This window comes from Eucyclogobius newberryi, unplaced genomic scaffold (assembly GCF_026437365.1).
Source record: "Eucyclogobius newberryi isolate DKJ021-1_F unplaced genomic scaffold, fEucNew1.0.hap1 SCAF_11, whole genome shotgun sequence".
Classification (NCBI taxonomy): domain Eukaryota; kingdom Metazoa; phylum Chordata; class Actinopteri; order Gobiiformes; family Gobiidae; genus Eucyclogobius; species Eucyclogobius newberryi.
Window position 1 is genome coordinate 29,393,565 of NW_027315735.1, and position 15,232 is coordinate 29,408,796.

General features: G+C 41.9%; 1 protein-coding gene across 2 annotated transcripts; it reads left to right on the forward strand.

Moving 5' to 3' along the window:
• The first annotated feature begins 1,251 nt into the window (after positions 1-1,251).
• Positions 1,252-8,540, forward strand: LOC140347386 (ankyrin repeat and SOCS box protein 12-like). Of its 2 annotated transcripts, XM_072433820.1 has the most exons (4): positions 1,252-1,415; positions 2,519-2,843; positions 6,660-7,188; positions 8,165-8,540. In XM_072433820.1, the coding sequence occupies exons 2-4, from the start codon at positions 2,559-2,561 to the stop codon at positions 8,308-8,310; spliced, it is 960 nt and encodes a 319-aa protein (XP_072289921.1). In that variant the 5' UTR covers positions 1,252-1,415; positions 2,519-2,558; the 3' UTR covers positions 8,311-8,540. The 2 variants fall into 2 exon arrangements, with proteins under 2 accessions (XP_072289921.1, XP_072289929.1); XM_072433828.1 differs by lacking the exon at positions 1,252-1,415 and having other exon boundaries at positions 2,350-2,843.
• The last annotated feature ends 6,692 nt before the right edge of the window (positions 8,541-15,232 follow it).

Here is a 15,232-nt window from a genome sequence, read left to right on the forward strand (position 1 = left end):
CGGAAAACAAAAGTGCCAGCATTTAAAATTGTAAATAGGATGAAACAAATGTGTCCGTGCGACACCTCATTCGTCCAGGAGTGAAGCGTCACAGAAAAACTCATGAAGGATTTTCATCTGGAACAGTCAGAAGTAAGGATATCACTTCTTGTGGTGGTGGCAGTAGTAGTAGTAGTAGTAGTAGTATTAGTAGTAGTTGTGGCGGCAGTAGTAGTTGTAGTGGTAGTAGTAATAGTAGTGGCAGTGGCAGTGGCCGTGGCCGTGGTCGTGGCCGTGGTCGTGGTCGTGGTCGTGGTCGTGGTAGTAGTAGTAGTAGTAGTAGTAGTAGCTGTCCTATAATGGCATGTGACAGCTCAGTGTGGCATCAGTCGAAGCTGTTGTGTCGTACAGTGATACAAAATTCCCAACCAAATTCATTCGGCCCTCGGCATTCCATGTCCTACCCAGGCCCGTCCCCGCTTAGCAACCGAGATCAGGCATCGTCAAGTTGGTTACGGCCAAAGTTTTGAAACATCAGTATTTAAACTTTATATTTTGGTGTCGTGTAATGCCTGATTCGTCCAGGAGTCTTCCATTGTAGAAAAAGCTTCAGTTGTTTCATCTGGACTCAGTTTGGAACTCAGATATTGATACTACTCTGTGGTAAGTTTATATTTTGGTGTGACAGACTTTCCCGAGTTTCAGCTGCATTACAGTTATTAAATCCTTGGAAAAACCCCACTTCAAAAAAATCACTTTTGACACAAGCCCGTGTTCTGGTTCAGGTCACGTGACGCGGTTGATTCAAACAATAACGTCTGCTATCATCCTAAAGAAAAGCATCTTCAAGCACAATCGCTGCACTCTCCGATCATCACTATGGCAACGATAGGCTCTCAAACTGTCACGTGAGACGGTAAAATGGAAATACGACAACTTTTCACTCATTTTTTCCACTTTCTTTTCCCGAGGCGTCGCACACTACTTAAATAATACATAATAATAATGAAATAAATACATTAAGTCCATTAAACACGCTTTAAACTCGCACCACCTCTTGTCACCTCGTCTAATTATACACCGGCGCCTCCCCTCTCCCAGAATGGAAGTTTAGCAGGACCAACTGTGCGCCTAAATTTAGCCCCCTCCCCACCCTGTCCCACCCTGTCGAGACCCCCCCCCCCCGCCCCTGGCAGGCCCTCTGTCATGTCACAGATAGGCACACGCACCCCCCCCCCAACAACAGCAAACAGCAGCACACTCACAAACCAACGGCCAATGGCGCTTTTCACACTGTCTTTGAATGCATCACACCGTCCTCCCCGGGGAGACGGCCGCGGCATTTCGTCCCAGAGGCTTTCGGAGAAGTTTGGGAAAAGTTGAATGCGTCGGAAAAAATACCTCGGACATCGCACACGCCCGACGAGCTGACAGAGGTAAGCGGAGAGGGGCCACGGATACGGCGGCACGCAACTTTCACCGTGTAAAACTCACACGGGGCCCGCGGTTGCAGATAGAAGGGGCTATTTTTGGAGTGGTTTGAACATAAATCTGCACTTTTGTAATGGACTTAAGTGGAGGCTGTGGAGGAGGTTTCATTTCCACCGTGCGTGATTGACAGTTATGAAAATGTGAGACGTTTGTATGTAAATGTGACTCTATTATAACAGCCCAGTGTACATAGGAAATCATCACATTTTGTAGGTTTATTATAGTAAAAATACTTCTTTTTAACAATACGACTCAATGATATTTACTGGAGTAACTTGTAAAGATGTTGTACTTCTTGGAGTAGTTTTATGGACTACTTGAGTAATGTTTAGTTTGAAGTTTTACTCAAGTAAGAGAATTATTATAACGGTTCCCTCACTTGACTAAAGGTTTTGGTTACTCTTTTCGCTGTAATAATATCTATTTTCGACTTCATGTTGACAATATTTAACGATTTCCACATTTATGTTTCCTGCACCGCTTCTCCAGATGTGATTTTGTTTTTCAAATATTTGCTCCAGCCTTTGAAAATTCCAGATTTTTGTTGTTTTCTTCTGCGAATTACAGAACCTGAAGTGATTGAATAAGACTTGTGCATTTCAACAAACCCTGATTTAAAGTCACAATGACATCTCAAATGAAGTTATACGGACATTTTTTTTATAGACATTGTCCGTCTCCATCAGGCAGTGATTTGATTTGGCTCTTTCTTATCTTCTACTCTTCTTTTTTCAGGGTTTTGGGTTGACAAATAGAGCAGGGATTGGATTCTGTCCTCTCATGTAAAACTCCCCAAATGAGACTAAGCTGCTACTTTTAGACAATCAAATATCCACATAATAATATCTAGATCACAAAATATTGATGTTTTTGGACTAGACGTGAGAGGCCATTTTGTTCTCATTATAAAACCTACTCAGCAGTAATTCAAGTCGACCGCATCTGATTTTTTTATTGGCCGGAGATTTCGCAAAAATGTCATTGTTTCTCCGTGTGTTTGCTTCTATCACCATACAAACCGTCTCAAATCGTATCATATTTTTCTCAGATGGAGCGTATCTGACTCATCCCTGGAGTTCACAAACGCTATGAGTCTGGCCCAAACTGTCAACATGAGTTTGATGGACGTTTCCAAGATCTTCTCCCTGCTGCAGCCCAAAGAAGAGGACGAGGACAGCGAGCAGTGTCAGGCTCTGAACAACGCCGTTAGCGGCGACGACGCGGCCCTACTGGCCCAGCTTCTGTCCCAGGACTCTTACAGAAAGTGCATCAACGCCCGGAGCGGGTGGGGCGTCCCCGTCACCCCGTTGCGTACGGCGGCCGCGCAGGGACATCTCCGCTGCCTTGAGTTGCTGTTGGAACATGGAGCAGAGGTGAACTTGAGTGATTGAGTTGAACCTTTGCAACAATTTGGTTTTTTAGAGTGTTTTGGGACGGACCGTGTGGGCGGCTGAACTTGGCGTGTGGGAGTAATGGGTGTAATTATTATAATAATGAACCGGTGTTCCACAATCCACACTGGACTAGGTAAACCTCAGACGCGTCAGACTCTTGTCGATATTCATAACGGTTTCTCTAATGAATAAACCAACCAAGAGGGGCTAAAGTGAGCTGTGATGGGTTTTACACCAGATGCCACGCCCCTTTCCTCAAGCCTGGATTAAATGACAAACCGTCCAGTCGCTGAGTTAGAAGTGTTTGCAGCTTGTCGTGAGCAGTCGTGATGGCTCAGGCGTCCTCAGCTTCACCTACACCTCGCTGTAGGTGAAGCTTTGGTTTCGGTCGTTTTTACCTCGACATGTTTCGTTGAGCAGCCGTCGCCGTCCTCAAAAACATCTTAGCTCCACAGGTCTGCCGGACTGGCCACGCCCCCTTCATCCCGGTGGTCCCCGGGGTAACGTGTGCCAGGCGCGTGGGAGAATGAAAGCTCCTTCGTCTCGGTTCATTGTTGTTGTGTCTTGTTTCCTGATCCCCAAAGCCTCCTGTATTTAAGAGTTCTGTGTCCATCAGTTCCACTTACATTATATTACATTATCCTCTTGTTTGCAGTTCTATATTTCAGAGTTTAGGTTAGTTTTTCAAAAGAAGACATCACACATTTGGTTAAGAAGGATTTGTCATCGAACGTATTTGAAAAAGACATAAAATACTCTTTATTCCGGATGTAGTTTTAAAATGTAACATACACACATAGATCATTATTTTAAATGTTTGTAGTTGTAATGCAGTAATGGTCTAACATGCAGTAACGGTCTAACATGCAGTAATGGTCTAACATGCAGTAATGGTCCAACATGCAGTAATGGTCTAACATGCAGTAACGGTCTAACATGCAGTAATGGTCTAACATGCAGTAACGGTCTAACATGCAGTAATGGTCTAACATGCAGTAATGGTCCAACATGCAGTAACGGTCTAACATGCAGTAACGGTCTAACATACAGTAATGGTCTAACATGCAGTAATGGTCTAACATGCAGTAATGGTCTAACATGCAGTAATGGTCCAACATGCAGTAACGGTCTAACATGCAGTAACGGTCTAACATACATTAATGGTCTAACATACATTAATGGTCTAACATGCAGTAATGGTCTAACATACAGTAATGGTCTAACATACAGTAATGGTCTAACATGCAGTAATGGTCTAACATGCAGTAACGGTCTAACATGCAGTAATGGTCTAACATGCAGTAATGGTCTAACATACAGTAATGGTCTAACATACAGTAATGGTCTAACATGCAGTAATGGTCTAACATGCAGTAATGGTCTAACATACAGTAATGGTCTAACATACATTAATGGTCTAACATACATTAATGGTCTAACATACATTAATGGTCTAACATGCAGTAATGGTCTAACATGCAGCAACGGTCTAACATGCAGTAATGGTCCAACACGCAGTAAAGGTCTAACATACAGTAACGGTCTAACATACAGTAACGGTCTAACATGCAGTAATGGTCTAACATGCAGTAACGGTCTAACATGCAGTAATGGTCCAACATGCAGTAATGGTCTAACATGCAGTAATGGTCTAACATGCAGTAATGGTCCAACACGCAGTAAAGGTCTAACATACAGTAACGGTCTAACATACAGTAACGGTCTAACATGCAGTAATGGTCCAACATGCAGTAATGGTCTAACATGCAGTAATGGTCTAACATACAGTAATGGTCTAACATGCAGCAACGGTCTAACATGCAGTAATGGTCTAACATGCAGTAATGGTCCAACATGCAGTAAAGGTCTAACATACAGTAACGGTCTAACATACAGTAACGGTCTAACATGCAGTAATGGTCCAACATGCAGTAACGGTCTAACATGCAGTAATGCTCTAACATGCAGTAACGGTCTAACATGTAGTAATGGTCTAACATGCAGTAATGGTCTAACATGCAGTAATGGTCTAACATGCAGTAATGGTCTAACATGCAGTAATGGTCTAACATACAGTAATGGTCTAACATGCAGCAACGGTCTAACATGCAGTAATGGTCTAACATGCAGTAACGGTCTAACATGCAGTAATGGTCTAACATGCAGTAATGGTCCAACATGCAGTAAAGGTCTAACATGCAGTAATGGTCTAACATGCAGTAATGGTCCAACATGCAGTAACGGTCTAACATGCAGTAATGCTCTAACATGCAGTAACGGTCTAACATGTAGTAATGGTCTAACATGCAGTAATGGTCTAACATGCAGTAATGGTCTAACATGCAGTAATGGTCTAACATGCAGTAATGGTCTAACATGCAGTAATGGTCTAACATGCAGTAATGGTCTAACATGCAGTAATGGTCTAACATGCAGTAACGGTCTAACATGTAGTAATGGTCTAACATGCAGTAATGGTCTAACATGCAGTAATGGTCTAACATGCAGTAATGGTCTAACATGCAGTAATGGTCCAACATGCAGTAACGGTCTAACATGCAGTAATGCTCTAACATGCAGTAACGGTCTAACATGTAGTAATGGTCTAACATGCAGTAATGGTCCAACATGCAGTAACGGTCTAACATGCAGTAATGCTCTAACATGCAGTAACGGTCTAACATGTAGTAATGGTCTAACATGCAGTAATGGTCCAACATGCAGTAACGGTCTAACATGCAGTAATGCTCTAACATGCAGTAACGGTCTAACATGTAGTAATGGTCTAACATGCAGTAATGGTCTAACATGCAGTAATGGTCTAACATGCAGTAATGGTCTAACATGCAGTAATGGTCTAACATGCAGTAATGGTCTAACATGCAGTAATGGTCTAACATGCAGTAATGGTCTAACATGCAGTAACGGTCTAACATGTAGTAATGGTCTAACATGCAGTAATGGTCTAACATGCAGTAATGGTCTAACATGCAGTAATGGTCTAACATGCAGTAATGGTCTAACATGCAGTAATGGTCTAACATGCAGTAATGGTCTAACATGCAGTAATGCTCTAACATGCAGTAACGGTCTAACATGTAGTAATGGTCTAACATGCAGTAATGGTCTAACATGCAGTAATGGTCTAACATGCAGTAATGGTCTAACATGCAGTAATGGTCTAACATGCAGTAATGGTCTAACATGCAGTAATGGTCTAACATGCAGTAATGGTCTAACATGCAGTAATGGTCTAACATACAGTAATGGTCTAACATGCAGTAATGGTCTAACATGCAGTAATGGTCTAACATGCAGTAATGGTCTAACATGCAGTAATGGTCTAACATGCAGTAATGGTCTAACATACAGTAATGGTCTAACATGGATTCAAAATAAAAACAGGTCGATGGTCTTACTGTTTAAAACTGCAGAACAGCTGCAGGCCGCGCCCTTTAGCATTTCACTGTAGCAGCGGTGGGTTTTTGGATCGCTGAAAACTGCTACTTGACATTTTGAAACCCTACACGTGTGACCAGGAGTCAGATTTTTTATGAATAATCTTCAAATAAGTACAGAGCAGTGGGCGGTGATAGTGACTGGGTGAACGCGGACGTTTTCCGAGCACTCCGGCCTCAAATGCAGGATAATCGAGCTAGACACGACTCAAACAGTCACATGTTTTAAATCACACACAGAGTCGTTTTTTGGACGATATGACTTCTCTGAGGTTGAACGGACAGAGCGGGAGAACCAAGAGCCATAAAACCCAACTTTACCCATGTCCCGCTGCAGGTGGACAGCCTGGACGTGAAGGCGCAGACTCCCCTCTTCACAGCGGTCAGTGGGAAACATCTGGACTGCGTCGCGGCCTTGCTCAAGTCCGGAGCCGACCCCAACGGCAGCCAATACAACAACTGCTCGCCGGTGCTCACGGCGGCCAGGGAGGGCGACGTGGAGGTCCTCCGCGAGCTCCTGCGGCACGGGGCAGAGGTGGACGTGAAGCCCAAAGTCCCGGAGTGGGCCGCCAACGCCACCGCCTGCAGGGGGCCGCTGTACATATCCGCCGTTTACGGGCATTTGGATTGCTTTAAGCTGCTGCTGCTGCACGGAGCCAACCCCGATTTCAACTGCACGGACGAGAAGATGCTGGCCAGGATTAAGCAGCCCAAGACCGTCCTGGAGGTGTGCCTGCGCTACGGGTGCGGCGTGGAGTATATTCAACTGCTCATAGACTTTGGGGCCAACGTGCATCTGCCCACGCTCATTGTTGACAAGATGACCAAGCAGAACGAAGCGCTGGGAGTTCTGCTTCAGCAAAGAGGTGAGGGACAAAGATGTACCGTATTTTCTGGTGTATAAGTCGCACCAGCCAAAACAATGCATGATAGAGAAGAAAAAAACATGTATAAGTCTCACTGGAGTATGAAATGCGGTTGCAAGTGTGAAAATAACAAATAATATCACATATAAGTCGCTCCGGAGTATAAGTATATAAGTATAAATATAAGTATAAGTCGCACCCGAGCCAAAACTATGAAAAAAGGTGCGACTTATACTTACGATTTTGCAATACATGATGCGATAACTGATACATACGATATTTCTTGCAATGTCATTATTTTTTGAGAAACTAGTATATTTCAATGACAGTATTTCTTTGTCAAACCACAGCCTACACAAACTAAATAGTAGTACTCACATTTTTAATAAAGTCCATGATATTAAAGGTGGTATGGACGATTTTTTTCAGCAAATTTTTTATCATATTTCCTCGTGGCGTGGATAAATCATTTGTCCTGCCACGTATCAATCATAAAACGCACCTATCGCTCACCTGCAGCCGCGTCAGGCTCGTCCCCACGTTTCCACGTGCCTAAGCGCATGGATCTATCATAATATAGTTCCCTCAGTGTACGGGGCAAAATGAAGACTGAGAAAGACAGTTCGAGCTGACGCAGAAGTGGACAGAAATCTACGGGAGACGAGCGATGAGATGTGCTCCGTCGCACTAATAAACAAACGCACGTGTGTGTTGTATCAGTCCGCACGGGGGAGTGCGCATGCGCACTTCCGCCTGCGTTCTCAAAACGCCGAAAAATCTTCCATACCGCCTTTAATACTGTATCACCAGATTTAGTGTGGATTATTGTTATTTTAGCGCGCTCTATCTACAGTATCTGTCCGTCATTGTCATCATGTCTTCTTTTGGTGGTTTGACTATGATTTTTACCATCACCAGAAAACAAATAAATAAATACATATTAATTTTTCCATAACTAATAATGTCTTCTTTGCAGTTTCCCCCAGATCCCTGATGTCCCAAACACGACTCGCCATCAGAAGAAGTGTCCCGTTAACAGATAAGGAGCCCGTCATTGACAGTTTTGACATTCCTCTGATAATGAGGAACTACCTCAAGTACGACACCAGTGAGATTATCTAATGTGTTCATCTTAAACTGGTGGAGGAACAAGTGCTGAACATGGAGCCTACAGTTTACATTGTGCCTTTCAAACTGCTAAAAAAAACAGTTTTATTTTGCTTTATTTTATGGAATAGAAGTGAGAGAGCCATGTTATCTTATAGTCACAATAGATTTTTTAAAACTTTATTATTTAACACATATTTATGAATAAATTACACTGTATTTAATATTGTTGAACACTATGAACATTTTTTATGCTGCTGTGATGTCTTTTTAAGCACAAGTAAAAATGTGTGAATGATTTGTCGATTTGTTAGAATTGTGTTATTAAAGGTGCTCTTTGTGTCACGTGTCTGGAGGAGGAGTCTGCCACTTGCTTGTCTCCATGGAGATGGTACTGCTTTGTCCGGATTGTCCCACTGCATCAAACTTATCAGTAAAAAGAAAACAATACCTTGAAACAACTCGCCCCTCCACAGATATGAGCTGGAACATGGCCTGGATGTGCCCCTCGCTCGTCTCCATGGAGATATATAGATATGTGCTAACACTTTATAAACCACGGAGAAAGACTTATGAAGAATGATTCAGGCTTATACCTACTTAATTATACCATAACTCCTTAATTAAGTAGTTACTAAATCTGAATCATACTTATTATATTTGTGTTTGTTTTGTTCTCACTTTCTTATGACTAGTTAAGGTGCAGTTATTATAAAGTGTTAGATAGATCCAGGTGTCCATGTGTTCATTTCCTCACACAATAAAATAAGTCAATAAACACACATAAATTAAAAGCACATGCAAATCTGTGTAATACATAAAGTGCTGATTCTTAAAAGTGATAAGTAAAAGTGAGTTGGAGTGCGATGTAGTAAAGAAACTAACATTTTCACCCTCTAAAGGCCTTTTTTATAAACCTTTCAGTCCTCGTGGAGTGAGGGGACGGTGAAACATCGCAGACAAAGCTATAAAAGTTCCACAATGCACCTTTAAACAGGCCTAATCGCAGTGAACGTGCTGTTTCTACACACTGACCAATAGGATTTGGTTTGTCCGGTTGTTCCGCCTCTCGTGTCGCATCCGCCTGCAGTACCACGTGCGGCCACCAGAGACCAGGCTCGCGCCGTGCGTCAGACTCCTGGCTCTCACTTCCCGTCACGCGCTCGTATCCGCAGACGCGCTTCAGCGGCTGCGTCATTTCTCAGGTGTTTCCTCCGCATCTGTCCCTTAAAAACCACGAAGCTATTATGTTATATTAATTATGATTAATAACACGGAGCGGACGTGCACGCCTCACGCGGGAGGGGCGGAGACTCACGGAGAAAACACATACGTCACGCGCGTCAAAAGGACATTATATATGGAAAAGAAAGAATAATACGCGCACTTAAGTAAAAGTAAACACTACTGCAATCCAAGTGAACCATTAAGATTTTTGTAAGTATTTTAAGTGCGTAGTTGCCTTTACTCACGTCATAATTATGTACTTTAACCTATAATTGAATAATTTAACCACTTCAATCCAAATTAATACTTCTACAAGCACATACAAGCTACTAATTGTGGTAAAAGCCCAAAGAAAAATACTTTATGTACCGGTATAGGCTATTTTATAATGAACTCTGCCACCTATAGGCCTGAGCTTGCAATTACTGTCATACTCACAAGCAATAAGGCCATATTCATGTGCCTATAACTGATGTAAATAAGAGTGTTTTGTTTACTTACCATTAGTATTAGTATTATTTAGTCTTATGCTAGCTATTTTACTTTACTTTTATTTTTTATCTTTTATTTTTTTTTTTCATTCCCTATTAAGATATGAGAGGAATTTTATTTTGTTTATTACAGTTCTTCTTCCTATAAGTTATCTGTCCTTTCCCCCTGTATCTACTGCGTTATAACAGAGAAATTCCCCCATGTGTGGACAATAAAGGATTATCTTATCTTATCTTAACTACCTAAGACTGCCATACATCTGGAGTTAGTTTATTGATATTTTTGTGATGCTTGAGTGTGCAAAGATGATGCTTTATATATGTCGAGCGGTAAATACGAGTGCGTTTTGTTCAGGAGCTTGTGTGGTCGTCGTGAAATGAGAACCGATGTTGCAAATGAGCCTATAAACACCGTTAGACCAGATGTTTGTTTGTATCCGTCCCTATCAAACAAAGAATATCAAAAAAACAGACAATAATCGTGACATACAGCGTGAACAAGCACATTCATGAGACAGTCACCTACAGATCGTGCGGGAAAAAATGCAAACAGTCGTGACAATTTTATTTTATTAGCATATGTCGATAGGAAATAAGAGATTTGATTGTTATTGTTGTATTGGCGCCTGTGTAGCAGGGGTAAAAAATGTTAAATTGCCCATTCTTATTTGTGATTCTTGTGCTGCTGTTCGCTGATGTAAGGTCAAAGGTCAAAATGATTTCACAGTTCTCCAGTAGAAACGAAGACAATTGTAACATTTTACTCCCACAGCACATGAAGGCAGCGCACTACTTATGAGATCCACGCTTACTTCTGCTTATTCGACCTTTCCCGCTGAGAGTAATACTTAAAACGTGTATATTTGTAGGGTGATCGGAGAGTAGCGTTACTTCTGAACCCGTCGCGGTCACTTCCCGTCCCCGAAATGACCTCATTCCCTCTGGAACGAAACCCGACAAACAGGAAGTGGCGGTGAAAAAAACGGCCCCCGGCACAATCACGACCAGGACAATGCGCTCCGAGTCACGGCTTGTAGTAGTTCTGTAGAGGTTTTATTTTCAACAAAAAGTACAGCTATATCAGATATGGATTTTTCTTTTTTACAGCGAAGTACAACATATTCCCAGTGCTTCGGATAGTACATCAAAACATATCATTTACATTAACGGCCCACGTCTCCACGCTCCCATTCACAGTTTCTGGATTTGAATATATTTTTGTCAGTTTTTTTTGTTGTTTTTTTTTTGAACCATTTCTCTACAACAAATATATACCGAACTTAAGGCCAGCAAGAGAGAAAAGAAATAAAATTATAACAGAAAACAAATGAGTGCATATAATGGTGAACGAACATGGAAAAACATGGACTCCAGACCTCAAAATACATGGTAATATACAATGACAAGATTTGGAAAAATGGCAGTCTTCTTGTTGTTGTTGTTGTCGTCTTTGAACGCCGGTAAATATGGCGTTTTGAAGACTTTGAGTTGTACCCTGACTTCGGCGTGTAACTGCGAAACGCGAGGGTCCCGTGTACATCGAAAACACGGACAGACAGCGTGAGAAAGAAATCGGGATTATAGTGCGGAAATTTGGTGGGTTTTTTGTTGTCGATTTTCAGCTCGAAATGAGGATTACAGAACAAAATAAAAGAGCCAACATATACATTATTCTTTAATAATACTGCATTCAATAAATACAATAAGAACTCATTTATCCATCGAGTCCGCGGTGAACTTCAATGTGTCTATCTTCACAATTAAAAGTTATCATTAGCTCTACCCAGAAGTCCTTCCTTCTGCTAATCTATACACAACCCCCATTGAGCGTTGCATTAATAATATAACTCCTATCTGCGCGGTGGGTGGGGGGGGCGGGGCAAAAGAAAACATGATACCCGTTTTGCCCTTTGGCGGTTGATGGCGTGCCCGAAAGTAACAAACGAACGATTACAGAACCCGATACGCGTGATTGTGGGGGGACGGCGGCGGTGCCTCGTGTTGTTCGTGACGATAAATAAAGCTACAAGAGTTTTTGAACATGAAGTGACGTGTGTGGACAGCGGAATAAAGGTACACGTACAGTATCGTGCAAAGGTTTTGGACAGAATTTTGGATATTTATGGTATGGTATTTAAGTACGGGGTGTAAATAAATGTTGATATCCAGTTTTGAGGGATTTTGTGCCATTTTGATGAGGACAAATGATTAGTTTTGCTGTTTTTTTGTGAAATAATCTCATTGCAAAGAGCATTTACTGTATTTTCCGGACTTTAAGTCGCACATTTATTCATAGTTTTGGCTGGGGTGCGACTTATACTTATATTTATACTTAAGGAGCAACTTATATGTGATATTATTTGTTATTTTCACACTTGCAACTGCATTTCATACTCCAGTGCAACTTGTATATGTTTTATTCTTCTCTATTATGCATTTTTTGGCTGGTGCGACTTATACTCTGGTGCGAACTAAAACCTAGGAAAGTTTTGAGTTGGGCACTACATTTTTTACAATTGCAAGTCCAGTTTACGCTCTCGGCTCGAAAAATAAAGCAGGAATAACTTTTGCACAAGACTGTAACTGTACTCGGAGTAAGAAGTGTCCGGGGGGAGAAGAAAACCTTTATGACAAAATGAAACGATTTGTTAAGAGTCGTCTTAAAGTCTCATGCAAAATATTGGATGCCACAAGCATGCATTTTTACCTGGTACTGAGGTCTATACCGCACGCTAAACTAGAACAACATTCGCTTCCAAATTACCAATATCCAAATATATGATCTGTTCTTTGTACACTATTTACAGTGTGTAGCTGTTAACGTTAAAATAGATGATTCTTCTTTTAATTCATAGTATAGTTTTTGTGAAACCTAGCTAACTAATGACCTACGACAAAAACAAAACGTATTCAAATCTCTCGGCGGAAAGCAGGTCTACGCGGCTTCGGAAAACAAAACCCAAAAACTTGTGCAAAGAAGTTACTGCTATGTGTGACGTACTGTAACGCAATATATATATTTTGTCGGTAAAACACAGTATCTACGAGAGGAGGCCGGGTTTTTTTCGTTCTTTTTTTTTGTCCGTACGCCAGGGAAGGAGGGATTCCCAAAAGCGAGAGACAGAAGAGATGCAGCGTCCCATACAGACGGGGGCGGGGCGGGGAAATACATGACTAATTCAAAAAATCTGCCCGTGAAACTGAATAGATAATCACTAGTGGTATACTGGAAGGCACTGTTAGATCGCATCTCTCCCCTCGGCAGCAGATCGGGCCAGCGAGTGCGCGTGAGTACGTGTGTGTGTGTGTGTACTTGTATATGTGCCTGCGCGCTTTGTAGTAGTGCGCTATCGTTGCGTTACGGCGGTGAGGAAATCGGGGAGGCGTGGTGTAAAGTCGTTGCATGGGACCTGAGGTTATAATGGCCTGGGAAAACCACCTGTTTTTTTGTTCGTTTTCTGTGCCTTTCACTTATCGTTTTGTCGTGATCTTGACCGGGAACCGACTGTCAGTGCCGCTCCACCAATACCGGCGATCTCGTGTAAAAGGCCACGCCCCCGAGATAACAAACGGATAATTAGAAATGGATGATGGCGTGCCGTTTTAGCCTTTTATGTACTTTTATGTAAGGAGTTTTGCCCGGAGGTCGTATTTAATTGCTCGCGCGGCGTTGAAACGTTTCGAGACTTCTCGATTCAATTTGATCGATTTCAATTCCCGTCGGAGAAGTTCGTTTGCGGTCCGGCGCGTTCATACACTGCGTGAAAAAGCGAACGGATTCAAACGTACCCTGGTAAAAACGGGGTCAGTGGTTGAACGGCACAAAAGAAGACACTGACTGATTAGCTACAAATACAATTTAGCTGGAAATAAGAAAATACATTGATTTTCTAATGGGATGATTCACTTTTTCATACCTCAGTGGCAAATAAGTTGCCTTGAAATGAGAAGTGTTGAAACAAGACTGAAATCTGGGCAAAACAATCCAAAACGAAGAGAATTATTGATATTTTAATATGAACTCTCGACCGTGTAGATCAGGGTTGTCCAAACTTTTTTCACCAAGGGCCACATTTTTGAAACAGAGGGCCACAGACGACCCAACAATTTGGGTCGTCTGGGTCGAATTTGTCAAATAACAAATAGCATTTTACATTGTTTTGATTCCTCCACACCTTTAATAATACATTGAACATTAATATTAGGTTGGTATAACGTCAAAATGCTTGAATTGTTCCTATTTTACAGTAAATTTGACTACTTTTTGAAGTTCGGACCAACTTAGCAGGAAGCCGGAGGGCCAACAAAAATCGGTCTGAGGGCCGCATTTGGCCCCTGGGCCGTAGTTTGGACATGCCTGGTGTAGATCATTTGTTTCCATTAAAATGAATAAAGCCCAAAATGACCAGAGTACGTTGAATCCTGGGCCCGGAAAGTCTCGAAACTAAACCGAATTTTCCACGAAACGCGTCAACATCGCCAACATTGGTGGAGGACACTGTGTCTAAGAGACCAGCAGCCAACTCAGCCCATTTCTCAACTTCCTTTTACTGAAACATAAATAGTACAACATACAAAGCAAGTCTAATGTTGTTCTTTTTCTCCAATAGATTATAATAAGCCTGTAAGAAGGCGAAAACAAAGGACATAGCAGAACAATATATATAACTTTGTCCATAGTGAATAGTGGAGATATATTATGATCACATTGCACAAGTTGTCTGTATATGCACTGTCCATAACATAAAGTCTGTAATATGAGGTCAAAATATAAGTCGAAAAAGCGTGGACAAACCTTGCACGTACATTCCCACATAAGAAAACGATGCACGCTCATAAATTAACTTCCTTCAGTGTCTTCTTTCTCCTATAGGGGGCACTGTAATGTAAGAGCGTATCCAAAAACAGCAGCTTAAGAGTGACACAAACAAACAAAAAACGATAAAAGAAATAAATGCGAACGGCCATCATCTACGGTAAAAAAACGAAACAAAAACCTAGGTCTGGGCGACAGAGAGAAGAATTAAAACTGTGTCTTTCGTGATCCTTTTCAGCGGCATTTGAATGTGTGGTGCCCTGAACTAAGGCGGCCAAATGACAAACGATATTAAAGGTGCTCTGTGTGGCTTTCTGTTGTGGGGTTGTCTCCATGGAGATGCTATTGCTTTGCCCGGAATGTTCCACAGTGAGATATTGACGTTATATCTTGCGTTTATTCA

Excerpts from the sequence above, each read along its gene's own strand:
- LOC140347386 (XM_072433820.1), top strand. The coding sequence starts at position 2,559 with ATGAGTCTGGCCCAAACTGTCAACATGAGTTTGATGGACGTTTCCAAG. Across the intron at positions 2,844-6,659 it reads TGTTGGAACATGGAGCAGAG|GTGGACAGCCTGGACGTGAA; the intron begins GTGAACTTGAGT and ends GTCCCGCTGCAG. Across the intron at positions 7,189-8,164 it reads AGTTCTGCTTCAGCAAAGAG|TTTCCCCCAGATCCCTGATG; the intron begins GTGAGGGACAAA and ends TCTTCTTTGCAG.